Source organism: Scophthalmus maximus, chromosome 1 (genome assembly GCF_022379125.1).
Source record: "Scophthalmus maximus strain ysfricsl-2021 chromosome 1, ASM2237912v1, whole genome shotgun sequence".
Classification (NCBI taxonomy): Eukaryota; Metazoa; Chordata; class Actinopteri; order Pleuronectiformes; family Scophthalmidae; genus Scophthalmus; species Scophthalmus maximus.
The window spans coordinates 2,471,667-2,499,444 of NC_061515.1; the positions used below are offsets into that span (position 1 = coordinate 2,471,667).

Consider the following 27,778-nt stretch of genomic DNA (forward strand, 5'->3'; position numbering starts at 1 on the left):
GCAGCAGCAGCAGGAGGAGGAGGAGGAGGAGGCAAACATGTGCATGAAGTGTGTGACCTCCCACTTTTGTAGGAGTGTCCTCCCCCTCTCCTCTGGAGGAGAGAGCTTGTGGCAGCAGTGTTCGGAGCGACGAGTGCATGCACGAGGTACTTCTGTCTCTTACTGCTTCTATTTTCGGAGTCAGGGAAGGTACGAGATATTGAGTGAGCAGCTTTTATTAATTGATGTGCTTTGCCAGTTCCAAAGACTGTGAGTCCCCAACAGGGGTCCTTACAACGCCGACATTGGCACACAATGAGTGTTTCATGTGTCGGTTTTCTGTCCGAAAGAGTTACATTACATAAGAAAGACCATTTACAGACAACAACAACAAAAACCCACATTGAATACATTGTGTTGTATACAAAACGTGTATAAATAGCATCCGTAGAAAGCGTTTGCATTTGTGTACGGCTTGCTGAGCGGGATTCACGGGATGCTCTCTGGATGCTGCGCTGCAGATCGGAGGGGGGACGGACTCTAGGGTCTCGGCCTTTCACTTGTGCACAAGTTGATTCTCCAGTGTCTCAATCTTCTTGGACATGTCTTCGAGTGGGCAGGTTCAGGAAAAGACAGAAGGTCCGAATGGAAACACCCGAGCAAGTCAAGAAATGTCTTACAGAGGATTTACATTTCTTGATCTAATTTGTTTCTCCAGAAAAGGACTTTTTGTTGTGTTGTGTATGGATGTGCACAAAGCTCCGGCTCCATGTCTCTCATTTGCTTCCTCAAACAATTTTACAGAAATACATTACATAGTTAATGGGGGATGCTCCTAGTCATGCTCCTTTGCTTCTTTTTTTTTAACCCGTGTTCTCGTGTGCACTGGCTCCTCGAGTCCAAGTACATTTACTCAAGTACTGGACATAAGTACAGTTTTGAGGTACTTCCATTTTTTTCAGCTGCTTTATATTTTAACCGCAGCAGATTTCACAGATGAATAATATACTTTTTACTCCACAACATTTATCTCATCTCGCATTTTGACAACTGGGATTTTTGCTCAAATGTTTTTCGCTCTGCAGTGCTTGTGAAACAACCAACAGTGCTGATGTGTAGTCCGCCCTGGAAAAACATTGTTAGAGGCTTTTCATTGCTTCCATGTTCTTTATCTGTTTGCACAAAAACACTCCCAAAAAAACTCCCATCTCGCATCATCGTGCAATTGCGGAGAAAAGGATATTATTCTGCAGCAGGTTCTTCAACTTGTCCGTGACCTGCTTTTGAAACGTTATCACGTTCTCACACTGGCACATGTTTTCCTCAGGTGGTTTGTCTGTAGGGGGAAAGGAGAAAGGAAATCTTTTTGTCCTTGAATCTGTTTCCTTTTTTTTTGCCCTCACCTTCTCTCTTACACTTTCATTCATCTTATTTTAAACCTCCCCCACATATAATGCAGCACACGTTGGGAGTACATGGTGCGACCTACTGTACACACAGCAGGTGGCAGCGATGAGCCATTTTATTTGCTGTATATTTTCAAGAATAACGAGCTCTAGATGAAATAGCACTGAGCAGAACTGTTAATATAATTTGGTATTATTCTGAGAGCATGTGTGTGTGTTTGTGTGTGTACCTGTACATATCCTGGACTTGAGCTTCTTCGTAATCTCTCCCATCTTTTCAAAATCCTCGGCGTAAAAGAGGTGCTTTTCATCGGGCTCTGAGGCTATTTCTCTCAGCTCCTGCTCGATGGCTTTGCCAACGCCCAGGGCGTACATGGTGATCCCTGAAAGTGAAAAAGAAAAACAGGACCAGGACAACAAACAGGCCGTTGCCGTTGGCACGACGTTAACTCAATTGAAAAATTTGTAGTGCACCAATTTGAGAGCCACAGTGTGGATAGCAAGTGTGTACCAGACTTCTTTGCTTTACTGGCCCATTCAGAAACATCATCCTGTGACCTTCCGTCGGTGAACACGATGCAGACACGCGGCACGTTGGGCCTGACGCCGTCCTTGACGGAAAAGCTGAACTCGAACATGTGGCGTAAGGCCGAGCCCGTCATGGAGCCTTTGCCCATGTACTGCATCCGCGCCACCGCCCGCTTGACGTCCTGCGCCGCCGTGTGCTGGCCCAGGGCGAACTCGGTGCGGACCTTGGTGGAGTACTGGAGCAGGCCCACGTGTGTGCCCGCCTGGGACACGTCCAGCGAGTCCACGATGCCATTGACAAACTGCTTGACCAGCTCGAAGTTGGCGGGGCCCAGACTCTTGGAGCCGTCAATCACAAAAACCAGATCCATCACTCCGTCGCCGCACTCTGGTTCTGACAGACACACGGACATCAAAAACATGCTTTTTTAAAAATAATTCTATATAAGTGATAATGTATATCTGTGTCGAATGAGGCTGAGGTCGTACTCTTGCAGCTCTTGCCATCCGCAGCCAACATGAATCCTTCAAAACATTTGCAGATGTAGGCGTCGGCGGTGCTGACACACTGATGCTCACAGCCGTGATCCACTGTCTGACAACGATCCAGACCTGTGAGGTCCATCGTCCAGAGGAACAAGATTAGTGGGATTGTAAAAACGTTTTTTGTGATAAAAGAAATTCATAAAAACCATGTCCATCCATTTTTTATCTGAAGATATGAATACTTCATCACGGTGAACACAGAATATTCCCCTTAGTCTTGGAGAAGCAGAAGTTTGAGTTGTTCTTAGGGAGCATTGGGGTTAACACTGGCCTCCCAACCGCTTTACAAATCAATTCAAAGAGATGAAACATGCAAATAGCACAGTAAAGGGCAGAAGCAGTCACAGCAACATTTGAAAACAGGCAGATGAAAGTTTATTTGATCAAGACTAAAGTCTGAGTATCCTATTTTACAAAATTACATAATTCTACTTAGAAGTATCCCATAATTTAATATTGTAACATGAAATGTCTTTTATGTGCAATTTACTGAGCGTTTCTGACGAATGTGCCCGGACTCACTCTGACACGTTCTGCCGTCAGGGCGCAGTTTGAATCCTTTTCTGCATTTGCACACGCATGAATCTTCCGTGCTCATGAATTCATGCTCACAGCCATGTTTCCCGTCAGCACAGTGATCCGTCCCTGCGGGGACAAGTCGAGATTATGGAATAAATTACTGAGAAAGGAAAAAAACATTGCCTAGCTTCCTCCCAGTGTGACACACGTGAAGGGATTTATCACGGGCGGGGATTGAATGCATCATGTTTTGCATCTTCAATAAATAATAAATCAACGATAAATCATTGTGTAAGTGGCGGTGTCTTACGAGGGCTGCAACTAACGGTTCATTGTCATTATCGATTTATCCGTCAATTATTTTCTCGATTAATCGATCAGTTGTTTGGTTCATAAAATGATGAAAAATGTCGATCGTGTTTCCCAAAACTCCAAGATGATGTTTTGTTTTGTCCACACACCGAATATATTCAGTTTACTGTCACAGAGGAGCAAAGAAACCAGACAATATTCACATTAAAGAAGCTGAAATCAGAGAATTTTGACTTTTTTTAAAAAATAAATACTACTTCAACCGATTAATCAATTATCAAAATAGATGGCGATTGATTTAGTAATCGATTACTAATCGATTAACTGTTGCAGCTCTATATCTTACTTTGCAATTCTGATTCTTGATGTTACAAGTACATGTTACAAGTTACAGAAATGGAAAGAGAGGAGACATTTGTGTTCTTACTCCTGCATGTTTTCCCGTCAGGCCCGAGTGTGAAGCCTCGTCTGCATCTACACACACACGAGTCCCCAGTGTTCGTGAACTCCTGCTCGCACCCGTGGGTGCCGTCGGCACAGTGATCGATTTCTGCGTGCGATGGATATTGAATCAGACAAGAGCAGAGAGGTTGCTAGTTTGGTTTTCATCCCCATGATATACGTAATCTGTGGCGGCTTAATGTGGCCGGACCTCACGTCCCTCTGTGCCCAGTCGTTCTTCGTTGAGATGAGGTCAGATAAGAGAACAGAACAGGCCAAAGACTCTTTCGTGCATAAATCACATCACTCACGATCAATATCTACTCTGGTGAAGGTGCGGAGCTGTGAACCCACGCCCAGGGAAGGTCAAGTAATACTATGACACCCTGGATGCACCTCCACGTTTCACCAGCTGCCCTGTTTTTCTTCCAGCTGTGGGCGGAGGGACAGCGGCGGCAATGCCGGCTGGTGATCTTAGCTTCCTCGACGTGGTGCATTATCCTCTGAGAGTATAGAATATTACATAAAACCTCTACAACTCTAAAAAGATTATTGTCTTTTTTGTACTCGTGATGATTTAATTCACACATTGCATGGTTTTCAACATTGGACATCCCATTGATCATCCCTTCATCATGTCGTCGAAGAAAGTGAAGGGGCTTTGTGACTGTAAGTTGAAAAAAAAAAGAGAGAGTCACCTTTGAATCAAAACAGAATAAACCAGTTCCTTCACCTTTGCATGTCTTGCCATCAGGGTTGAGGGCGAACCCGCCGCTGCACTGGCACCTGTATGAAGCCGGGCTGCTCACACAGATATGTTGGCACTGATGGTCCACAACCTCACACATCTCTGTACCTAATACGTGCAGGGAACATGCACACAGCGCACACTGTAGACTCAAACCCATGGATGTGCACATGCTTCACAGATGAATGAAAAAGGAGAAGTAGACGGGATCCATCACCTCCGCACAGTTTGGCCTGGAACACAGAGATGAGGCTTTGTATCTGGCTGAAGTTGGCCACCAGGTGGACGTGTTCGGAGTGTGGGTCGCTCCCGATGGCCCTCAGGGTGTTCATATCCACCCGGCCCACGCCGATGGCGAAGATCTGGATGCCAGCCCGCCTGGCCTGAGCCGCGACCTCCTCCACCGCGTCCTGGGGCCTCCCGTCGGTCACGATCATGGCGATGCGTGGGATGCGCAGGTTCGCTGGCCTCGCTCCCTCTTCCTCCCTGAAGGCGGTCTCCATGGTGTACTGGATGGCCAGACCGGTCATGGTCCCCGTGGCGAGGTGCTCCATGTTCCTCACTGCCTGCTCCACCGCCGCCCTGCTGGTGTGAGTTTTGAGGGAGAACTCGGGCTGGATCTCGCTGCCGTACTGGAGCAGGCCGACCCGGGTGGCGTCGGGGCCAACCTGGAGGAACTGAACGAGGTTGACGATGAAGGTCTTGACCTTCTCGTAGTCGTTGGGGCGGATGCTCCTGGAGCTGTCGATGACAAACACAAAATCCAGCGGGGCGGCTCTGCAAGGGCTCTCTGTGATTAAAAGACACGGAGGTATTTTAGAGAACATTGAGCCGTGATCTAAGACAGATTTGAAGAAGCTGTCATTTGTGTCACTCTGACTTCTCACCCGGCGGCTTGGTTTGGACGGCCGTCTCGCTTTGCCTCCTGGCTGCGATCGGCCTGGGACGGCGCCTGCCCAGCCCGACTGCGTCACAGCTCAACAGGCAGACGAGGCCGAGGGCCAGGAACCTCATTCTGACGAGAGGTGACAACTGAGGGCACAGAAACAAGAGCTGACGGGAAACTCTTGTGCAAAACAGCGTATGTGCAAGAAAATGTATATAATGTTTGCACAAGGATCCACATCTGAACTGAAATACACACAGTGACTGTGACGGACAATCCTGTTACATGGGTGATGGCAGCCACGACTTTTATAACTCTTTCTGGGAATCTAAGGACTTTTCACTGACACATAACAAACATCATTATTTGCATTAATTATCAAAACATATTTGTGAAATGCTTTAAGATTGTGCAGGATCATTCAGAATAGGTGTGTACAACCCTCATCGAAATCTGTCTGCAAGTGCACAGTTACAGTCCGAGGCAATTTATGATAAGTTGTCAAATAAATATTATTAATTAAATTATATATAATTATAAATTATAAATTATATATTATGTTCAAGTTTGGATAAATTGCAAGGCAAGAATTTTATAAAAAAATTTTGGGGGATTCAAAATGGAAAACAGTCTTAAGCCCCTGGAAACTTCAAAGTTATAACATATCACAATAACGCATGATATTGTAACTTTCACTATTATCTAACTTAACTCACTTTCGACTATTTTTTTGCATCCTGCTCATTATGATGCTGATAATGAGACAAAAAACAACCGCTGACAACATCATTTCCTCGCTGTAGGAAACAAATATAGTGACTCGGTGTCAGTGAGTCGATTAGTGAAGTGCTGCATATGAGTTAATGACCCAGAGGGATATAAATAGGGGGAGAACTTTCACCTCCCGCATGTTTGACCTGCCCAGCTTCAGATTTCACACTTAAGTGTGCATACTCGTAGTTCCGCCCAGCGTGGCGTAGGACTTGGAACGCCGAGGGAAAAGGAAACAGATCGTTTTTACTAATCAATCTGTTTCTGTGCGTGCGAGCTACAGAGAAGAGACAGACACCTTCTCCCATTTGTCATGAAGTCAACAAACTCCACATGCAGGGGGGGCTTCAGCACGTTTTCGCTGCAGCGGTGGTGCGAAGAGATTTACGGGAGGCCCAAAAGTGTACCGCAGGCTGTTCCCCTTTCCAGTCCCCAGGTGAGCCATTGGTATTCAGACCGCAGAGCGCGCTGCTGTCGGACACACGTTCGTAGCAAACTGATCCACGTTGACAAAAACCCAGTCGCCGATGGAGGAGTTGTGACCCACGCGCTGTGAGGTCACGCGTGAGGCCGTGCAAGGGATTCTGGATCCTCTGGATGAAGATCTGAACATCTCTCTCCCGGGGCGACGCCGCCGACTCTGGTGGATGAACAGTCCCACGGCGATATGAGACCTGCAGGGGGTCACGGACCCCGCGTTGCATCCCGCGCAGAGCGCCCGACCTCCGACCTCACATCTGTCAGGACGTCTCTCCGGCTGGGTTTTCTTCATGACCAACAGTCGGCCTGTATAACACACGTGTGGCGCCGTAGACATCGTGCTGCAATGACACACAACTCTGTCCCACACAGGCGCGTCTCAGCATTCTATATGTGCACCGGTTGGAAGAACAATAAGTCTATTAATGAAGAATACTTGCCATAAAGAAAGGATTCATCAGTGGCTGAGAAGCATCAAGTCATCACTTACATTTTCATGAAATAATAATAAAAAAAAACAGAGAATAATAGTTGTAAGTCTTGTTTGTGAGACTGAAATCCTCTCCCATGTCCTCGTGGATGAACGTCAAGGTACTGCAGTGTGTTTACTATGAAACAGTGTTCCATGGGACCTGATCTCTGTTTTGCACATTCACTTTGATGACTTTTCATGATGCAGGTGACGTACGCACTCTTGTTGTTTCCCTAAATACAGAACATGCGACGGCTGCCGATTTCCTCTTCTCACCACGATTGCTCACAAGGACCAAAGTGGAACGTACGAAATCTCCCAAGAGGATTTTTTTTGCAAATACTTCAACGGCAAACCAAGCAAGACTCACGCTCCGAGGAAAAACAATCAATCTTACCTTTTTTTTTATGGAAACTGGCAACTTTGAAAGTTCCTGCGGTCAAAGAGCAGCGTCCCGGTGAAGTCGCTCCAGCAGCTCCGAGCTGTACACACGTAGAAATCCCCACGCAGGCTCTTTGGGTCTGTGCTTGCTCTTCACTCCATCCACTCTCTGCGTCTCCGTTCACTCCCCCTTCTGACCCGGACCGCAGGCACGTCTCTTGTTCAGCTGCCGTGGCTATTGGTGAAACTTTTACCGGCACGGAGCTGGAACGGAACCCCTTTTATTTACGCTTCCAACGCCCTTGAACATTCCACGTGAAGGTCTGAGTGGAGTCGGCGTTAGTCCTGAACCTCGCTCAGGGCTCCACAGATTGTCCCTGCATTAAATCAATCAATCAATCAATCGATCTTCACAGCGACCCTCCAGGTGTTTGCAAAGGGCTTTACGTTAAGAAATAACACAAAATAGAATATAACGAAAGATGAAAATCAGACAAAGGTACATGAAAAGCAGAAGTATCAAAAAGTCACTCTACATAAATACATTTCAAGGTGGGTTTTAAAAGGTGCCAGGTCAGAAGGTGAATAAATCCCCCCACAGTTTACACCTCGACCTCGGGACTTCTAAAAGAATCTAAAAGAATGCATTATTGATATTTTTGCAGGCGTTCCTTGTGATTTCACATGAATCTGTTTTGCTCAGGATTTAAAAAAAAAAAAAAGAGAGATAAAAGCATTGTTTCTACTCACTGAACTGCACTTTTATCTCTCAGGAGCAATTCATACCGTCATGACAATTCAGGTTTGAAGTCTTTAAACTGTTAAATCTCTAATGTCAGTGTGTACTATAGTTAAAGTAATGAATAAAAGTTTGAAGCAGCAAGTTATGGAAATACACGGTCATCACAATGCCACCCAGTTACTGGTGGCACCCGCTCGCCACATGAGGAAAACATTTATTCACCTCTTACAAATATTTTCCATGGGCAGAGGAGAGAGTCTGGTGGGAACAGGTAACATTTTCCTTCTCAATAATTTGTGAGTCGCGTCATTTGTACGTATCCTGACATTGGCCTCACATTAATCCTCAACAACACAAATATTTGCACGCGTCGCCTTCAAAATAAAACACAAACATCGAGTCGGCGAGATTCGATTCGATTACACATCTTTATTCTTCATCCAGCGTCAGTCCCCGAGTTTGACTTGTGTGTGTCCTCGCAGGACGCTCTGCGTCCAGGGAGCAGCAGCCGGCCAACATGTCTTCATTGAAAAAAACACAAGCCCATCGTTCCCATATATCTGCTGAGCTCCTGGATGTGGAGAGTCACAGCAAGGAAAAGCAACTGGTGCACAGTGGCTCCAGGGAGCAAACTGATCGCAGGTCAGTGCTGCTTCTGTCTGCGCCGTCAAAATAGATGAATAGCGGCTCTTGACAATTCAGTAGAAACACACACATATTACATTTAAAAGTTAAAGCCCATCGCTCCTGATTCCTACAACAGAGGGACCGTTCTGTCTGTAGTGGAACAGGTGATATGTTCGATATACACTAGGTTCTGCTCTAAGATCACATCACATTACAGGCAAATGCATTTCTTTTGGTGGGGAAAACTTCCAGTCAGGGTGACACACACACACACACACACACACACACACACACACACACACACACACACACACACACACACACACACACACACACACACACACACACACATGTAAAGTGCGACGCCTCAGAGAGAAAGTAATGAACGAAGGCAAATCGAGCCCAAAGACAAGCAGAGGCAAACAGACAAACAGGAGACACGTGACGACTCGTCACCATCATGAGTTGAATATGAATATCAAAGTTAGGACTCACGAAATACTATCACAGAGAACACACAGGGGGATAAATAGAATTAGTAGAAATATAATCTATCATCACGTCAAACGTGTGTTACTTCAATCAGATGCGTACAGACCAAAGGAATAACTTGGAAGGGTTACAGGATAAATGTGAGTGTGAATGTAACAGGATCAGGGATGAGCAGGAGCTTAACGTGTGTGGTGTGATTTTGTACGTGTGTGTGTTAGTGTGTGTGTGTGTGTGTGTGTGTGTGTGTGCTGTAAGAGAGGCCGTGTGGTGCGTAAGAGTCTTGCCGGGGGGGTTCATCGGCGACAGGGTGCGCGGTGGGAAGGTTCTCATGCGGTGGCCGTGGAGTAAGGGGGAGGAGCCTGCTGCTTGGGCGGGACACTGACGCTGTCATCATACGGAGGCAGCAGCACCTGACGACGAGGAGGACAGAGGAGTGTGAGATGCTCTTTCCCCCGGCTGTGGTGGTCATCCAAATCATTTTGCAGGATTACGATAATTTACTTTAACCTCTGAGCCTGTTTTTTGTTAAAGTTGTAAAATGGGGCTTTGAGCAATTCCACATACAAGAATACAACCGTAGAAGCAGTAAGTTGGATTAAATATATATATATATATACACACACACACAGAACAGAAACCCTTATGATAACTGCAGCGTTTGCCATTTGCTATAAACAATGGTAATCAAACCGAGAGACAGGAAGCACTTTGAGATTAAAATTTAAAAAGGTATGTTTAGGCAACAAAGCTTCGGGGAAAAGGTTTCATACATTCTCAGGTTTGCTATGACAAACCCATTCACACGTTTATACAGGAGAAATATATCCCGATTTTGTTCTATGAGGTATATCATTATTGAACTAAATGTTGTTCCTTTAATATCAAATAAAGCACCAGACTGTGTGTGTGTGTGTGTGTGTGTGTGTGTGTGTGTGTGTGTGTGTGTGTGACGTTTCTGTACAATACGTCCAGTATATTTGGCACATATGGAATGAATGATTGGAGCTCTTGACCTCACCACTGTATATAACTGATGTACTGTACCGCCGTGCAAGCTGCTCTCCAAAAGCCGCAGACCTGAGTGTGATATGTGTGTGTGTCTGTGTGTGTGTGTGTGTGTGAAGAGGGGGGGAGGGGGGGTCTAATTGCATATCACACCCACAGAGGTGAGGCACAAGGGGACGGGGTTCTGTTTTTCTGGCCCCTTTTCACACTAATGATGTCAGTGAGTCGTAGTAAGTGCCGCCGACCGGTTTCTCTCTTTACAGCGCAGGTGTTTTACCCGTTAAGGAACCTGTGTGTGTGTGTGTTGTCGAGTTCCTGTCGAGTTCAGTGGATTGTTTCAAATTGTGTGGAATGCGACACTCGGAGGACAGAGTTGTCGTTCCGCGGGGTCAGATGTCGGCCGCGATGGAGCCAGCAGCCCCACAGCGCACAGCCCGGACCGTTCTGCGTTTCCAGATACTCAGAACATGTTATTAGTGTTTTTACAGCCTCATTCTTCTTCCCATTCCTCCAGTCAGAGTAGCAGCGATAAACCACGTGTGGGCAGCGGGCTCGGAGCCGTCCGAGGGCGAGGAGACCCCGGTACAGTACAGACAGACCTCACTGTACTACTATTGTGCTTCAGCCAGCGTCCTAATGGATCTGCCGGCCTGCAGTCTCATCTCTCCTTCCAAGTCTCTGAATCCATCCGTCCTAGAAAACTACCTGCTACGCTCCCAGCGCGCTGTACTTCCTTCCCTCCCTCGTCCTCAACATGTCGACCTCGCAGCAGCCAGACCGACCCGAGCTGAGACGATCCAAACGTGACGTCTGGGTTGAATAAGAAAAATCATTTTCTCCACACGAGTTGGTTTGCTGCCTTTTTTTCAGAAGTGATCAAGAAGGGACATTGTTTTACGTTGGATCTCTACATGACAGGAATGAATATTTGAATGTGTGTAAAACATTTTGAACATTCACAGTAATATCTGCTGACTCATAAATCTTTGGCGTTGCTTCTTGCATTTTAATCTGGTCATATTTTTCCCTCAAGGTTAATGCTGACAGACGCATTTGTCCTACTGGCGACTGCACGGGCGTTTTTAGCGCTGAGGCGAGAGCACTCGAACAATTATTGAGCTTTTCACCAAGACGTTAGTCACAGAGTTCACTGGGTGGTCTGACGGGAGAAGGAACTGAAGAATAGAATCTTTTTTTTTGTTTCACTGTGGTGCAACTTCCCACCAAACTGAACAACTAAATGGAGCAGAGACTCAGCACAATGTCATCCTGTAAAAAATACCCACACCAGCAATACCTTTCCCTAACTGAAGCCTCATACTGTACGTCTTATTGTTATGTGCCATAGAATTCCATCATTATCCAAAATCTCTTATAAATCACACAATTCGCACTTGGTGACAGAGCTCGACCGATACTGGACTTTTGGGGCTGGGGAGTAAAAAATAAAAAATCCAATATTAATACATTGATGAATGCTCTGTGTTTTATTGTTTGCCCAAGGCATAAGCAATCCTTGGACGAACAATGATGACGCCGTTTCTAAATGATCCCAAGCATCTTTTTTCTGTATAATATCCTTAAAAAAAACTTTAAAAAAAAGGGGTGGGGGAAGAAATGAAAGAAGGGGGAGTAAAATAAAATGAACAATGTATATATATATATATATATTTGTTTATGGCTATGTGTGTATGTGTATTTGTGTATGCATATGCATGTGTGTATATATATGTGTGTGTGTATACATACAATTGTCCCCAAAATGAAATGTAAAAGAATGTCGGGGGGCAAAATAATAATAAAAAATGGATCGAAAAATAAATGAAAATAAAAATAAAAAACCCATATCAATGCATATTGATCAACATATATGCCGATGACGATATATCTAATAGGTCGGTATTGGTCAATAAGATTAATTGATCAATATATTGGTCGGGCTCAAGTTGTCCCCTAATTTAATTCCCATGACTGCAGACGAAGTCTCACATTGGCCTTCCTGCTGCTCGAGCACCGAGTGTGTAGGAATCCAGCCATTAATCCAACCCTGCTTTATTATATATAATATTTTAAACTCTGAAGTCATAGTGATAACAGTAATATGGGGTTACAAGGTACAGCGAAGCTCATGAGGGGTGACTCACCGTGGTGTCATTGCTCGTGACATAGAGCAGGACTTCGGAGGCGCCGCGGCCGTTCACGTATCTGTAGCAGTTCCACACACACGCTATGAGGTACGCCTGACGTGGGACACAAAGGAAACCCGGAACACAGATTACAAGCTTGAACTGCATAACGTAAGAAAAAATAAGTATCGTCGATCAATGATACAAACAGTTTATGAAAATTGATGAATTAATACTTCCTTATGGTGGAATTATTGTACCGAGGTGCTTCGAATATAGTGTCACACTTACAGTTTGTTGAACATTTGCACAAATACCTTTTATTTGTAAATGTAAGTATATCATTTAAAATGTAATGTAAACCAAATAGATCTTTCAATGTGGTCATTTTACTTCAACTATTTCTTCATATTATTTACAAAAAAAGGGCTATTTTAAGATATGTATCATTATCCTGATATTTAATGACCTACAGTATATAGCTGATATAAGATCTTGGTCACATCTCATCGTCGTATCCCAACTCTAGCAGTATGTTATTCACTAAAGAAACTCTGTTTTCAGTCCCTGTCCGAGGTTTCACACGTCGCTTTGGAGAATCGAAGTTCCTGTTGTTCCCTGTCGTCCGGCCCTTCAGCAGGCGGCTTGCTACTGGATCTGTCTCTGCAGCCAAGTCCAACACCATCTGCTACGTCCATCCGACGAGCACGAAACCAGAGCCAGACGGAGCTCTCTTACCTCTAGGATAATCCAATTAGGAGGCTCGGTTGTTCCAGCTGCCTCCTCTGGAACCTTCGGGGATGCGTTCGCAAACAACGGAGACATCACTGAAATGACCTCCCGGTCCTAAATACGATCCTGAGAGTGTGATGATAAATACTGACGCTGATGAACGGACAGAGAGAGTCCACAGTCAGTCGAGACCGTGCAGAGGGAGAGTGGTGCGCACGGTGTTCACAGAGAATATGATATTCAACAGGTGTAATGTTTACCACATTCACAAGCTTTGTCCGGCTGAGTCTGATATGGATCTCCATTGATTATTCAGGCGCTTGACTGCAAACCGACTGATGACGGCGCTGGATGGAAAAGTCAAGAGATTCATCCCCTGTACATGAACGTACGGAGGAAATGTCCCAGCGATCCATCCCACAGTTAGTGAGAGGTTTTGGTCAGACGTTAAGATACAGCATGTCACAGGAGGAGAAGCACCAGGCTGATTATGATCAGTATGATTCAAAAATGAATGATGGCTGAAATGCATTTGGCTGCTTGAGTTTCAGGGCCCCGGTAATGGCCAATGTCTCACTGCGTCAATTATTCAAAAGACACCCCATAAATCCTGCTCCACATAACGGAGAGAAAGCGTTGTGAACGTTGAGGTCACAAATATTTACCTTGAAACCGAGAATACAGCCGATGAAGAGGAGCACGACGAGGACCAAGCACACGCTGCTGAGAGCAGCAATCTCCTCTTTGTAGGGGAAGTTATCGGGCTGCGATGGGAAACGACACGCGTGAGTTCATTTGGCAGGACGGACCATCGACCGCAGGTGCGGCCGCAACGTCAGTGCAGCATGTGAACCACAAAGGAGTTGATATCTGGCTCGGTCGAGGTTTCTCCCACCAGTTGCTGCAGGTAGTCCTGGACCGTGTTCGGGTGCACCACGATGCTGACGGCCACCAGCGCGTTGAGCGCAAAATCGAATATCTGGTAGCAGAAGAACGGGACGATCCAAGCGGCGCGCAGCTGAAACGGAGATAAGACATTCAGCTGAGCTCTCTGACCACAAACCTGTGGACATGAAAATCATTCCTCTCAAACCAGGTCGCAGGGAGATTATGGTTGCGGGTTAAAATGATGACACCGTGGGAAATAGATGTGGTGTAGGTGTGTGTGTGTGTGTGTGTGTGTGTGTGCGGCAGGAGACGAGCAACATTAATAATTCGTCTGAAAAGCATTGAGGTTACAGGAACAAACACTCGAGGACTCTCTGATTCCCACTCTCGCAGCCTGACCAAACACATCCAGGGAATCGTTGTCACATTTGGTTTTGATCTGCAGCCTCTTTTTTTTTTGACTGTCGGGATGAATAGGAAAGTTTACCTTGTACGCACCGTATGTCGCCATCCCACATATGAGAATCATCAGTAAGGAGATGGCTGAGGCGATGCACATGTCTGAAGAAAAGAAAAAGTCAAGGTAGAGAATAGACAGAGAGTATCGGGCGTCAGTCGGGGTTTGGTTACTTTGGTCGATTCAATTCCAAATCAAATTTTTCTGAAAATGTTCACAACATCGTGTGCTGTCGTGATTTGGGGGGAAAAGAAACCAATTTGTGTGTTTGAGGACAAACAACACGCTGCATCTGTCGACCACGTGAGGATTTAACCTCTGCTCTGCGGTTCTGGTCAGACTGAGTGCAGCATAAGTTACCATGGGGATTTATTCACCCCGGTGAGAAGAGAACCAGCGTCATAGGACGGAAAAGTTACGTCGATAACCACAAAATCCTGCTTCGTGGTACAGAACCCCTGGTCTGTCAAAGAAGGCTGTCGTACGCTTTGTGTGTCTGTGGCTTCAGGTGTTTGATTTAAACAACTGTGCAGACTGTCGTCTAGACAAATGTGTGTGAGGTCCCTCTGACAACACCAGCAGAGATGAAGTCATCTGTCACAGTCCATTTCAAGAGATCCAGTTTCAGGTGGGACAGAAAACAATACAGAGAGGATAAATTGAATCATTTTATTAATAACAATTCTCTCTGGTATTCTGTTCTCTCGAAACTAGTAAAGGACTGTGGCTCTGTGGGACTACCACTAGCCTTCTGGGCTACTTACTGGCATCATCCATGACGTCCAGGTCATGAGCCAACTCAGCGCTGGTCAGGTGGTACTGCTCAGGATCACCGAGCGCTGTCAGCAGGATGAGCAACACCACGGCATTGATGAGCTTAGGGACAGAGGGACATATGGTCACAGTCAAGGCAAACATATGGACAGACAGGCAGACAGACACATAGACAGACAGACAGACAGACAGACAGGAGATAGTGAAAGAGGATCTTGAAGGGGTAGATGCTGAATGTACTCTGACATGTTAATCTCTCTAAATCTGTCACCTGACATATCATGGACTCATCTCAAGTCGTAAAGTAGAGAGGGATATAAATACTCTGTATGAACCTTGAAATATGTATTTAGTTATATTAGATTACAAATCTAAATGTCCAGTCCGGGCTCATCCAGACGCCTTTGTTTTGGTTCGGCTGGTGCATCTCATCATGCAGATGACTCACACACCTCCACTGATCAGGTGACGGATACAATGGAAAAATTCTTTGCAGTCAATTGGCAGCTCGACAAGCACGCACACACACGCACACACACACACATACACACACACACCAGTCTGCCACCTGAAGAGGCCCGCTGCTCATTTATTCATAGGGAGCTGAGAGAGAGAGAGAGGATTTTTCCACACGCCCGCGTTTGGTCGAGTTGACCTCTCTCCTCCTGCACGCACTCTTTAAACAGACAAACTGACAATTCATATGCATATTCCACATTAAGACTTCATAAGTGGGGAGTGTGTTTTCATTTTTGTACAATGATGAGGACAAAGCTCAAGTTATTTCTTATCTGAATGAAAGGTTTTCCAAATTTTTAGGGCTGCAACTAACAATTATTTTTATAATCGATTTAGTTTGGTTCATAAAACAGTGAAATGTCGATCGTGTTTCCCAAAACCCCCAAAGATGATGTTTTGTTTTTTCCACACACCAAAGATATTCAGTTCACTGTCACAGAGGAGCAAAGAAACCAGAACATATTCACATTTAAGAAGCTGAAATCAGAGAATTTTGATCCCCAATAAAAACAACTAGAACCGATTAATCGATTCTAAAAATAGTTGGCGCTGAATTAGGTAATCGATTACTAATCGATTAACTGTTGCAGCTCTACACATTTTAGCAAATTAACAAAAACTTAGAAGGTGCATGTTTACTCACAGAACCATTACTTAGCCATCAGTCAATAATACCTCAGTAACTTTAAATATAACATTATTACAAGAAGAAATTTGAATCTCTAAAATATAAATATAAATCCAGAAATAATATTTTGCATACAGGCTATAAAATCCAGAGGAATCATAAAATCTGTCACCGATGATGAGGAGGAGGATGTTTGATGACGCTGCGGTGGACGTCACTCACCATGTACCAGACCCCCAGGATGATGGTCCCTGTGCGGACATGGCAGCACAGGCAGCAGCTCGTGGAGAACCAGCGGTCCCACGGGTACATCATCATCATCATCGTCTCGTTCTGCCGAGGGAAGAAGAAGATCCGACTCGTCACCACCGACCGGCGACCGTCACGTGTCCCCGTGAGCGCCTTAGCGGAGCCGAGTGGGCGGGGTCAAGCCAGCGTCAAACGAGCGTCAGGCCAGAACGGAAGTGTCGCCTTCAAAATAAAACACGGATTGTTGGAATTTTGAGCGTCATGACATCTTTGTATGGAATTTAAAAAAATTACAATAATATTATTAAAATAAATGTATAACAGGTTCCAGAGACTTCTTTTTTCGGTAAAGATCGTTGGATCTTTATTCCAATGTAACACAATTTTTTTACTGTCCACTTGTATGTTGTCACTTGTCAAAGAATGAAAGTCATTCAGTACATATTTATATAATGAAACAACAAAAATATTAAATTGATAAATTGTTTAACGCCGCGCTATTATTTTGAAAACAAACTTCCTGCCTGTGTTAACTCTGCCAACTTGGCGCATTTACCGTTTGGCCTGTCATCATCATCATCCTCCTCCTGCCGATGACAAACAGAGGAGCATGTGGCAGACGACATGGGATGAAATCCAATGAAGTAGCCAGAAAGTTTTGGAGAACAGGCTTGAATCAATGAAACAATTTTAATAATCCATAAATCACAGATCGTGTTTACAAATCACTGTAGCACTTTTTTCTCCACGATGAGAAACTCACCACAGAATTCTGTTTGTTGTAGAATTGTTGTTCTGATGGATTAATTAACCTTCCCATTATCTTTTCACTGCTGATTCTGTTCCACAAATAATTCCACAGCTGAGGTGTGTAAGGTCAAAACAGAGCCCCCCAAGGAAATATGTTGTTTATCAGCTCTGCAGGTTGCTGACCCAAAGCTTGCATTATATAAAAAAAGCCAGAATATAGAAAACTGGCCTTTATTTAGTTTAGTGATTTTGTTTTTACATATGGCTTTAGCTTTTCTTTAATTACAAACAGATTTTACAAAATGTTCTGAAGAACTTCCAAGTCAACCACAGGTGGAAAACCGTGAAGAGGTTGACGACGCCGCACCGGCACATCTACCACCAGACGCTCCCGTACGGCTCCAGAGACAGAGCAGTCCGTTAGAGAAGAAAGACACAGCAAGGACACAGTTGTCGACACACACGTCAGAGAAGGGACAAACCAGATGGACCGAGGCAACGAAATGTTGTTGTCACACACGCGATGCAAAAACACAGCAGACATGATTCCCTTTTTACTGCGTCCAATGATGCTCATTTATGTCACAAATGTTTTACACCCTATCGTCTCCGTGCTCTCACTGTACCGTCGTAGCTCTCACAAATGTCACGAGCAAAATAAAAAAATTGCAAAGGCAAAGGCCAATCGTGGCCCGAGTGCTGCGCGAGTGAGCCGGCGCGTTTCCATTCTGTACGCCGTTTGAACTCACGTAAGCCAACCACAACATCAATTTGTTTCTAAACATGATCAGTATTTTCCTACGTGTCTAATTACTACAGAACAGCTCATTCAATCAAGTTATTAGAGTCAGAAGAATTAGAAGACAGAATCAGTATCAAATGTGTTCTTAAAAATCATTTGAACACGCATCACATTAGATTGCACTGCATCTAGGGTTTAGTTTTCAACGATCCCCCGACTTGACCCTCGACGTGTATAAAAATTGTTTTCATTTTTTTTTCTCCTCCACTCTTCAGACATTTGAGTTTTAAGGTAAGTTCTTCATGAAGACCTTAGTTTCCAAAGTCCTTGTCACAAAGGTTGTTGTTGCATAAACAGGATGTGGAGTCTTTTTGCATACAGAGATCTGCAGGGTTGGACTTGACCTCATGTCTCTCTCCGGGCCTTCTTCTTCTTGGCTGGTTTGGGCGCTTGGCTCTCCTCAGATTTCTCTGTGGAAACACCACAAAAAAAGAAAAGAAAAGGAAAATTAGTCAGACAACAGTTTTACTGAAGTTTGTTCCTCCATTGACCATTGGAAAGTAAACTGGATAAAAAGAAAACTGGTTGGGGAATAACGCTGCTTAGGCCACAGTCACAGCTTTGAGACGGACAGATCGAGCGACAAAGAGGGAGTATCTTATTAAACGTCAGCTTCATTGTTGCAGTATCAACCCTGCACGGCAACATTTTTATCAGATTGAACTCCTTTAGAAGGTGTGTACTGTAATATTTCCCGACAAGATGCTTTTGGTGTCACAGCTGAGAGTGTAATGTTCTTACTCTGTGGAGCCGGAGCAGGAAGGCTGTTCTGCTTGGCAGTGGGCTCTCCATCAGTGGGCACTTGTGTGATGGTTGGTTTAGGGGATGTGTTGTTGTCCTTCATTGGTCGCTCTACTTTCACCTAACAGGAAAAACAACAACACGGTTGCGATCATTGTAGCAAAGGCGAAGCATAATCAGATAAAAGGTAGAGATCTGTAGTTCATGGGGAGGGAGATATTGCTCTTGTATCAGATATGAGCTCCACTGACCTCAGCGTTAGCTGCTTTGACCAGCTGGATGGCAGCAGTGTTCTCCTGTTTCTTTGCCGGGGCCGCAGGTGCTGCTTCCTTCTCTGGCTCCTCGCCCTTCACAGGAGACGAGCAGAAGTTTACATCCCACTGCCTCATGACTTCAAGATGAACTCAAAGACTGACAATGTTTGACGTGCCATCACATGGACCAAGAGAACAGAAATTGTGTTTTTTCCTGACCTGGTCAGCTGCTCCACCCTCCTCTGCAGCTTTCTTCTTCTTCTTCTTTTTCTTTTTAGTTTTAGCTGCTCCGTCAGGAGAGGTCTCTCCCTTGTCCTTCTCATCCTCGTCATCGTCCTGTGGGAACATATGTTGAACGTGAGTCAAAGAGAAAGGGGAAAATACTCAAATATGAAACAGCAGCAAACCTGAAGCATTTAAAGTTTGAACAACTCAGATTTACAGACCCCCGGCTACAAATGGGATGAAAGAACAATTCTGTAATAAATATTGTTTTGGATTTGGCACCATCTGGTGGTAAGATAAAACAACACAAGCAAACAGTGATGAATGGTACTATATCCACATCTACGTAAATTATATTGAATTTTATCAAATACGTCTGTTTTCTGTGTTGTGGCTGTAATATTCTTGAATTAAGAGTAAATCAACAAACATGCATGTGTGAATTCACTCTGTTGGGTCTCAACTACGAGCAGCAGGGATCATCTGCCCTGGGGCATGAGTCCAAAGGAGTAACCCCCTCCTGGGTTGTTTTTTAAAACCTATAATCCTCAGTTTTTGCTCCAGCGTGTACAGTGGCTCTGATCAGCAGATTCACCTTGACGGGCTCAGGCAGCGACTGCTCCGGCTCCGGCGCGGGTTTGAGGGCCGGCTCCTCGTAGTTGCCCCAGGCTTCCGAGGGGGCGTTCCAGTCAGAGCTGGGGTCGCCTGAACCGCCATCTGAGAAAATCACAAAAGAGGCCACAAGTGTAAAGTAGTGTCATATTTATGAAGTTACATAAAAACAAAATAGAGTTAAAATTCAAAAATAAAATCAGCACCATTAAAAACACACTGGTAATCTCTGTTATATAATTTTGAATAACAAAAACTTATGTTATTGGTCAATGACTTATTATGTTTCGGCGACTCCCATTTTCAGTCCCGATCCAAGAGTTAAAAATTTCGGGGTGTGGCACCTAACGTATTTAAAGCTAAGTTGACATCCACAAAAAGGCGGCTTTCAATCCAGGAAAAAAAGAGAACGTGCCACGGGCCTTTTACAGTACAGGCCTCAGCTGTGAGTCACTGGATCTGTCACAGAGCATCCAGGCGCAACAGCTGGCAAACTGGTGGCGGCAGTTCAGGAGGAGCTGGACGGGATCTCAAAAGGTAAGAAATGCCCGTCGGATATCGTCTGTGTGATGCAGCTGTGGTGCACGTTGTGACGCACATTGAGGCAACACACGATATTAAGTGTTTATTGCAATGACCTATAAATGAAGCAGTGACTGATAACACTAGTGCTAAGAAACATACAGACATGTTTAGTTCTGTTGTTATTCTGGTTGCAGTTGAAATTTTTGGTTGAAATTCAAAAATAGAAATTACATTTTTGTGTTTGTAATGACCAGGAGGATAATATATATATTTATTTATATATCCTTACTGCTTGCAGACCACTCATCGTCCACTCTGGGCTGACTGAGCCGGGGCAGGTCGCTCACTGGGCGGGGCTCTACGAGTGACAAGAGACAGTGACTCAACCTGCCAGGCACACGTGATGCTTTTTGGGGAAACTATGCCATCTAGTGCTGAGAGCTAGTTTACTGTATATATACACCTACCAGCAGCAGCACCACCACTGACACCCAGTCCGGAGAAAGACGGATTTAGCTCAGAGGTGGGAACTGCCCTGTCGATCACGGTCCACGACTCTGAAACACACGGTTTTGTAACTGTGACTAGGAAACAGGGTCATCAGGCACAAACTGCTTTATAACTCAGCAGTTAAGTGTGAGATATAAAACTTTTATTTATTTATTTTACCATCGATGTCTCCCCTCCACACTGATGCTGGTTCTCTATTGGTGGTCCAGGGGCTCGTCTTCGGAGAGACGCTGCGAGCAGGAATGCTGACTGCCGCCGTGTCGGTCACTGGTGCTGCCGCCTCTCTGCTGTTGACTAAAAACCAAGAGAGAGAAAAAAAAACCCAACACATTCAGCCCGAATTCTTGGTGGAGCATGTGAGCTTGTGATTTAATATTACACAAACGATTTCAAGGGGCTGAAGTGTTTCCTGCTGATAATTACCTTGAGCTACAACAGGCTCCACCTTCTCTGCCTTGACTTTGGTGGATTCTCCTGAGAACAAAGGATTAAAAAAAGGTCAATATGTGCAAAGAGCAGCATCCATATGAGGCTGTTTTTGAAGAGAGAGCATGCACACACAATTCAGCTGTAACCCTTCAAGCAAAATTCACTTGAGATACAATTCAATTCCCTTAATGGCTGTTTGTATAGTCAACAAGAGACCACATCATTGCAACAACAGTCTATATATATATATATATGATCTCTCCCGATGCCAAATTAAGGCTGTTTATCCAAGATGGCTCAGATGTATTCAAGTAAAACAACACACGATGGTTTCAAACTCCTTTCCTCTTTTCCATATTTAGAAAAACAACATCACAAGCCAAATTAAAATATCCACGATGAAAGAGACCTTTTTTCTTTTTCTGGTTTGATGGTGCAGGGGCTGCAGAGGCCTTGGGCTGCTCTGGAGGATGGCTGACAGGCCTGTCCCCTCCACCTGGACTGGCGGAGCCATCGCTAGAACCTTTGTCCTTCTTGCGTTGCTCACGCTTCTCCTTGTTGCTGACCTTGGTCTCCCATGTGCCTGTGAGAGCAACAAAGTTGAGTGCAGCATGGAATTAGTTGAAAAAAACTGCAAAGGCTCGTAGTGGGATTAGTAAATGCTGTGAAATATGATATGGAGTAGGCCAGATGAAAGAATAGACGCAGACTATTCAGACTCTTATCAGTCAAGGGCAAGTAGATAAAGAAATCAATGTATAAATCGAGTTTTTAATCAAAGCTAGATTCAAATCTCTTTGTGATATAGATTAAAAATCTATTTTTCAAGAGTGTCCTGGCGAAGACAGGCAGCAGCACATCTAGCACTGATTACTGACAAATACAAAAACATAAAACAATTAAAAAAAATTTGAGACAGCATTCAACAACAGTCAAAGCATGTACAGCCAGTAGCGCCTGCATCTAGGTCATGTTAGAATTCTTTACAAGTGTCCAATTATACCAGTTCTTGGAGCTAAAGGTCCTTTTGCAAGTCTGTCCAAGCCGAGGGAGCAGGGCACTTGAAAAATCCCTTTTCCCCAGATTTACACAGACTCCAGGGACAGTAAGTAGCAAAAGGTCCTGGGAGCGCAAGCAATAGTTTCCCGTACCGATCAACAGGAATCAACTTAATCATGCGATTCATAATATGTCACCTTCTTCTGGTTCTTTGCCATCTGCAGTCGCCGCCTTGGTCTCCTTCACAGCCTGTTTGGCCTTCTTCTTGGACTTCTTCACCTGGGAGGGGACAAAATAGAGGTCCCTGTGTTTGATATAGAAATATATCATATAATATAATAAAAGCATCTGTAAAAAGTACCTTGGGGTCGTGAAAATGGGCTCAATTAAATAGGGGTTACGGGGGAGACACTACGAATGACTTCCAACTCCAAGAACAGCAACAAGCTGAGCGACCCCACGCTCCAACCAGGGACAGTCAATCAAACGCTCCGACCACAATCTATTTTTAAAATGAAACCACTTCCACGACTCCCCCTAAATCTCTAACATGTCCCCTTTGTAAGCACCCGTCATCTCTTTGTGTACATACTCTGATCACACTCCCAGCATCTATTAAAACCAGTTAACTTGTAAGTTAGTGGCGTCCAGTCGGAGGGGCAGTAGATGACAGGAGCCCCTGGGCCTGCAGGACTTTCTGCTGCATCTGCAACTTGATAAAACCAGTAACCCAACACTGGCAGCTGGTCCGGTGCCATCACTGGCAGAGTGACAGTGAGACAACGTGGCGTTGTCTCCACGAGGACAAGCGCCACCACGGATGCCAAAAATACAAATAACAATAATAATAATAATCGCCTGATTTATTATAAGCAGCAGCAGGTCACACCGCCATGTTGTGGTGAACAATGTGTTGCCATGTGTCTTTGTTTTACCTCTGCAACCTTGTCAGCCTTCACTTGTGCAGGCTGCTGCTGCTGGTGATGTGGCACCGTCTCTTCCGACACTATGGCTTCTTCGTGCGGCTCAGCTGCAGCTCTCCCGTTCGACTGGGCTTTCTGGAAAAGCACGTGTGATGTGAACACAACATATAGACAGGCATTGGATTTTTTACAGTCAATATATTTTTGACGCCAGCAAATGCTAGCATAGCCAGGTTGGACACTTAGCCCCCGGGGATTGAAGTGGGCAAGCTAGCTCCGGTTGTCAATGAGAGGTTAGCATGACAGCTAGCTCCGGTTGGCGACGAGAGGTTAGCATGAAAGCTAGCTCCGGTTGTCAATGAGAGGTTAGCATGACAGCTAGCTCCGGTTGTCAATGAGAGGTTAGCATGACAGCTAGCTCCGGTTGTCAATGAGAGGTTAGCATGACAGCTAGCTCCGGTTGTCGACGAAAGGTTAGCACGACAGCTAGTCCCGGTTGTCAACGAGAGGTTAGCACGACAGCTAGTCCCGGTTGTCAATGAGAGGTTAGCATGACAGCTAGCTCCGGTTGTCAATGAGAGGTTAGCATGACAGCTAGCTCCGGTTGTCAACGAAAGGTTAGCACGACAGCTAGTCCCGGTTGTCAACGAGAGGTTAGCACGACAGCTAGCCCGGTCAACCGCAGGGCTATCAAGCTAGGAGAGGGTGTAGATTCTTTTTTTTACGAACCTTGTCTGCTTTCTTCTTCTTTTTCTTCGGCTCCTCGGGTTTGACGGGTTTACTGACGCTGCGATTCACCTCGACGACGCCGCCGTCGTCGTCGTCGTCCTCGGGGCTCAGAGCGGGCCGTTTCTTGAAGAGACCCCGGCAGACGGAGGCCCACAGACAGACCATCAGCACCAGCCCGACGCACGCCGCCAAGGGAATCACCCACGGCGGAACGAGCCCGGGCTCCAGTCCCAAGTCCACGCCGAGCTCGGAGCGCAGCAGCTCCAGGCCCCTGGCCAGCAGCTCGTCCAGGCGACGTGTCAGCAGCTCGACCTGCCGGCTGGCCGCGTCCTGCCACTGCTCCATTTGCATCGGCTCTTCTTCTTCTTTTTTTTCCAAAACAACAAGACAGATTTAGTCACGCGTCGCTCGCCACCATTAGCACCGGGGTGCTAGCTAAAAATAACGGAACGACTCCGACATGATGGGGAAAAACGTAATTTCATCCCCCTCCTCCACCAGCGCAACACCGGGGCCTTGTCGGGGGGCTAGCTAGCGAGTTAATCCCTGTTAAAAGTTTGCGATAATGAAGTAAATTAACCAACAACTAGAGGGGTTCCATCCTTAACCTGCTAAGTGAGTCGACCAGCACACCGCAGCTGCCGGGACAAGTGGGCACGAGCCGGGCAGCGTCACCTCAAATGGCTCCGGTGTGACTGGAAGAAGAACGCTGCCTTCACTGTCGTCGGTGAACTGGAGCGTCGAGGTGGTGAATCACAGCAGCGTGTTGAAGGAGTCGGTGAAAGAGAGAATATTTTTAACAGTGTATTGTTGTCGTCGCTGTTGTTACGTATGTCATATCAAGTATCATCATATACGATGAATTACAGTAACGCATTCTGAGTTTTTGACTTATGGGCTAATTTGATTTGCGCAGTTTAGTTAAACGAGTAGACTAAATTCCGTTTTTCACAAAAGGTCCCTAAAAGCAACAGAAACGGGGCCGTGACAGCTCCAATTAGATGGGCGGGGCAACGATTTCTCCGACGCTGATTGGCCAAAACCCTCATGTTTAAAATCTTATTTTTTTTCACCTGATTTAAGTGTAAAGGTTAGGATGAATTTTGTCAGATTATATATATAATCTGACAATTGATATATATATTCCATCCATTGAAACATGCCTAGACTTTTCTTCTACATGTTTTGTTTATATAATGCAAATGCACAAAACGTCCTCACTACTAATCCATGGCAAAATGGCATAAATTCATTTATTAAAATACAATCAGTCATTATGACAGTATGCTGGCAAAAATTAGCCTGAAACACCAATAGTTAAAGATCAAAATTGTATAATCAGAATGGGTGCAGATGCAGAATTGAAACTGGTTCTATGGGTTAATGTTTAAAACGTCATTTTCAAGACACCTGATATGAAATGACAATGTTGTACTTGTGAAACATTTTCTTTAAGTATACACAACTAATATTTCACAATTTATTGCATCTAATTTTGATTCCGAAATGACTGCTTCTCAAATAGATTTGACCAAGCTGTGGACAAGTTATTCTGTGATTTTACAGAAAACATAAATAAAAAACATGGAATTAAGGATTTATATTACGGCAGCCTCCTCTTACACAAATGTAAATTTAAATTCCCTCCCACGCTTAACAAAGTATTGAGGGGAGAGAAGAAAAAAAAACTAATTAAATAAAAACTGGACAACTTATTTGCATCCAAGTTTATTTTGAAATTCCCTACTCCCCCTGTACAAGAAAAAAATGACTTTCCACAAAGGCAGCAGTGAACTGTCAGTGATAGTACTTTTTTTTTAGGGAAGGAAAAAAGAAAAAAGAAAAAAAAACTTATCATCACAGTGTGTCTTTTCTTCTTTTAAATACTTCTACTGCTGTCGTCTTTGGCTGGGTTTCGGCAGACAGCATTCTGTCAATCCAAATTCCTGGGAAGCAAAGGTTGAAGCCAATAGAGCAGGGCTGAGGGCTTAACATTTTACAGTGCCAATGCAGGAATGTTCTGGACTGTATACCTCTTCTTCATCAACACAAAAAGAAAAAAAGGAAGAAAAAAGCAATAAAAATGGAAATAAAAATAACAAGCCGTTCGTGTTCACAACACAAACAAATATTACCGCCTGGGGAGATAGCGACAGTATGTCGAATTTAATAAAATTGTACAGACAAAAAATAAATCTACAAAAATTGAGCTAGGTAAATATTACACAACAGTAAACGTCTTTTTTTTCTTTTTTTCTTCTTCATTGCCTTTTTTAAACTCTTTTTTATGTCGAACCTCTACACAAAACCAAAATTCTTGGTCTTAATGGCTAGCAGGAGTTTCTGTTTGAGTATCTGTTTCGAAGAGTAGAGTGGCACGTAGAGACGTGAGATGCAAGTATTGGCTGTGGGGAGGTGCTGGTCATCAGGAGGCCGGATGGTGATGGAGGGCATCGGCTGGAAACCCTCCTCGCTGGCTGGCAGAGACGGGCTGGAGGTCCAGAAGTACACCTGATGAGGAGGAGAACAATAATAAAACCTTTGTAATGTTCAGGTCCTCGTGGATTGGGAGGAGTTTTGAGAGGGCCTGTGACAAATGACTGAATAAATTCTTGCTCTGAAAATTTTAATTGTAGACTAAAAGCTCATCTCCGCAGGATGTTCCTCCGCTACTTTGGCTGTCTCTTTCAATGAAACAGGAATGTATCACTGTATATATACTGGCTCTGTACCACAATAATAACTGACCACATTGAACAAATAATTTGCAATCATCTTTCTTTTTCAGTATATTTAAAATGAGAAAAAAACCCAGACTTACCAGATCTTGCCTCTCCGTCATGCTCATCTTCTCCACTATGGACCAAAACCAGCGTTTAAACTGCAGTAGTTTGTCTGCATTTTCCCCTGTTGGATGAAGAACAAGCCTTTTAAAAATCTGAAATGTAAATCTTCCAACGGACAAGAAAAGAAAAAAAATGGATGAAAGCCAACAGAGTAGAGCTCCTGAGTGGGTGGCCGTACCAGATTCATCATTGAAAGAGGTGAAGCTGATGAGCATCTGGACGTTGACTTCTCCGCAGCCGTTGACCAGCAGCCTGAAGTCCTCGGCCGTCAGGTCTTCCAGGGCGTTTTTGGGCAGAACATCCAGCAAACCCTTCCTCATCGCCTGACAGGCAGAACCCACAGTTAAAGAGTGAGGACACATTTTTTTGTTGACTCTACAAATCATTCGTCTGATGGGTGTGTTTACACTCACATGGAGAGGCTGCTCGGCCACCACCAGCATTCTGTGCTCCGCGTACTTCCTCACGTACTCGTACACGTTGAGGGGAGTCACTGGCATGTTGACCCCACCAGACAGGAGCTCCACCTGAAACAGAGGAATAAGGCATCAACGATCACTTTGTTCATGACCGACTGATTTATTCATTTAAAAACAACAGGAGTTGACCAGGAGTTGCGTGCTTTACAATTAATTAAACAAAGATAAGAGATACAAACAAGGTAAAATAACAGCTGGAAGAAACATAAAAAAATGATTGTGCGATAAAAAGAAAACATTTAGGAG

At 44.7% G+C, this 27,778-nt stretch overlaps 4 protein-coding genes across 12 annotated transcripts in view; all 4 read right to left on the reverse strand.

Annotated features, from left to right (window-relative positions):
- Window positions 1-199: 199 nt before the first annotated feature.
- Window positions 200-8,254, reverse strand: LOC118302512 (matrilin-2-like). The gene is made up of 11 exons (XM_047336186.1): window positions 7,486-8,254; window positions 5,367-5,511; window positions 4,697-5,269; window positions 4,465-4,587; window positions 3,718-3,840; window positions 2,982-3,104; window positions 2,403-2,525; window positions 1,897-2,307; window positions 1,616-1,768; window positions 1,223-1,315; window positions 200-591 (listed from the first exon to the last, which is right to left on the reverse strand). Exons 2-11 carry the CDS (start codon window positions 5,491-5,493, stop codon window positions 536-538), a joined length of 1,905 nt encoding a protein of 634 aa, XP_047192142.1. The 5' UTR covers window positions 5,494-5,511; window positions 7,486-8,254; the 3' UTR covers window positions 200-535.
- Window positions 8,255-9,114: 860 nt separating this feature from the next.
- Window positions 9,115-16,964, reverse strand: LOC118302566 (lysosomal-associated transmembrane protein 4B-like). Its single transcript, XM_035628820.2, has 7 exons — window positions 16,682-16,964; window positions 15,303-15,414; window positions 14,569-14,642; window positions 14,089-14,211; window positions 13,859-13,957; window positions 12,480-12,575; window positions 9,115-9,740 (listed from the first exon to the last, which is right to left on the reverse strand). Exons 1-7 carry the CDS (start codon window positions 16,781-16,783, stop codon window positions 9,657-9,659), a joined length of 690 nt encoding a protein of 229 aa, XP_035484713.1. The 5' UTR covers window positions 16,784-16,964; the 3' UTR covers window positions 9,115-9,656.
- Window positions 16,965-17,379: 415 nt separating this feature from the next.
- Window positions 17,380-24,966, reverse strand: LOC118302522 (protein LYRIC). Of its 3 annotated transcripts, XM_035628713.2 has the most exons (14): window positions 24,816-24,966; window positions 24,208-24,572; window positions 23,491-23,613; window positions 22,753-22,834; window positions 21,966-22,139; window positions 21,551-21,601; window positions 21,287-21,421; window positions 21,085-21,174; window positions 20,907-20,975; window positions 20,076-20,197; window positions 19,475-19,591; window positions 19,253-19,348; window positions 19,002-19,122; window positions 17,380-18,670 (listed from the first exon to the last, which is right to left on the reverse strand). In XM_035628713.2, exons 2-14 carry the CDS (start codon window positions 24,556-24,558, stop codon window positions 18,606-18,608), a joined length of 1,596 nt encoding a protein of 531 aa, XP_035484606.2. In that variant the 5' UTR covers window positions 24,559-24,572; window positions 24,816-24,966; the 3' UTR covers window positions 17,380-18,605. The 3 variants fall into 3 exon arrangements, with proteins under 3 accessions (XP_035484606.2, XP_047192143.1, XP_035484615.2); XM_047336187.1 differs by having other exon boundaries at window positions 24,208-24,906; XM_035628722.2 differs by lacking the exon at window positions 20,907-20,975 and having other exon boundaries at window positions 24,208-24,906.
- Window positions 24,967-25,673: 707 nt separating this feature from the next.
- Window positions 25,674-27,778, reverse strand: part of ubr5 (ubiquitin protein ligase E3 component n-recognin 5) — a 32,047-nt gene continuing 29,942 nt past the window's right edge. For all 7 annotated transcript variants that reach the window (XM_047336185.1, XM_047336177.1, XM_047336181.1 and 4 more), the window contains exons 55-58: window positions 27,467-27,580; window positions 27,232-27,376; window positions 27,029-27,114; window positions 25,674-26,718 (exon numbers count right to left, since the gene is read on the reverse strand). In XM_047336185.1, coding sequence (XP_047192141.1) covers window positions 26,506-26,718; window positions 27,029-27,114; window positions 27,232-27,376; window positions 27,467-27,580 — 558 coding nt within the window. In that variant the 3' untranslated portion in view covers window positions 25,674-26,505. The remainder of the gene's footprint in view (window positions 26,719-27,028; window positions 27,115-27,231; window positions 27,377-27,466; window positions 27,581-27,778) is intronic.

What these genes read in the sequence shown, in the direction of transcription:
- LOC118302512 (XM_047336186.1), bottom strand. Translation starts at nt 5,493, where the DNA reads ATGAGGTTCCTGGCCCTCGGCCTCGTCTGCCTGTTGAGCTGTGACGCA. An exon ending in CCAGGCCAAACTGTGCGGAG is followed by an intron (nt 4,588 to 4,696) that starts GTGATGGATCCC and finishes TGCACGTATTAG; the next exon opens with GTACAGAGATGTGTGAGGTT. An exon ending in GGATGGCAAGAGCTGCAAGA is followed by an intron (nt 2,308 to 2,402) that starts GTACGACCTCAG and finishes TGTGTCTGTCAG; the next exon opens with AACCAGAGTGCGGCGACGGA.
- LOC118302566 (XM_035628820.2), bottom strand. Translation starts at nt 16,783, where the DNA reads ATGATGATGATGATGTACCCGTGGGACCGCTGGTTCTCCACGAGCTGC. An exon ending in CGACATACGGTGCGTACAAG is followed by an intron (nt 14,212 to 14,568) that starts GTAAACTTTCCT and finishes TCTCCGTTTCAG; the next exon opens with CTGCGCGCCGCTTGGATCGT. An exon ending in TCACGAGCAATGACACCACG is followed by an intron (nt 9,741 to 12,479) that starts GTGAGTCACCCC and finishes CCTCGTCGTCAG; the next exon opens with GTGCTGCTGCCTCCGTATGA.
- LOC118302522 (XM_035628713.2), bottom strand. Translation starts at nt 24,558, where the DNA reads ATGCAAATGGAGCAGTGGCAGGACGCGGCCAGCCGGCAGGTCGAGCTG. An exon ending in AAACCAGAAAAAGAAAAAAG is followed by an intron (nt 21,602 to 21,965) that starts GTCTCTTTCATC and finishes CTTTGTTCTCAG; the next exon opens with GAGAATCCACCAAAGTCAAG. An exon ending in GTGGAGGGGAGACATCGATG is followed by an intron (nt 21,175 to 21,286) that starts GTAAAATAAATA and finishes CGTGTGTTTCAG; the next exon opens with AGTCGTGGACCGTGATCGAC.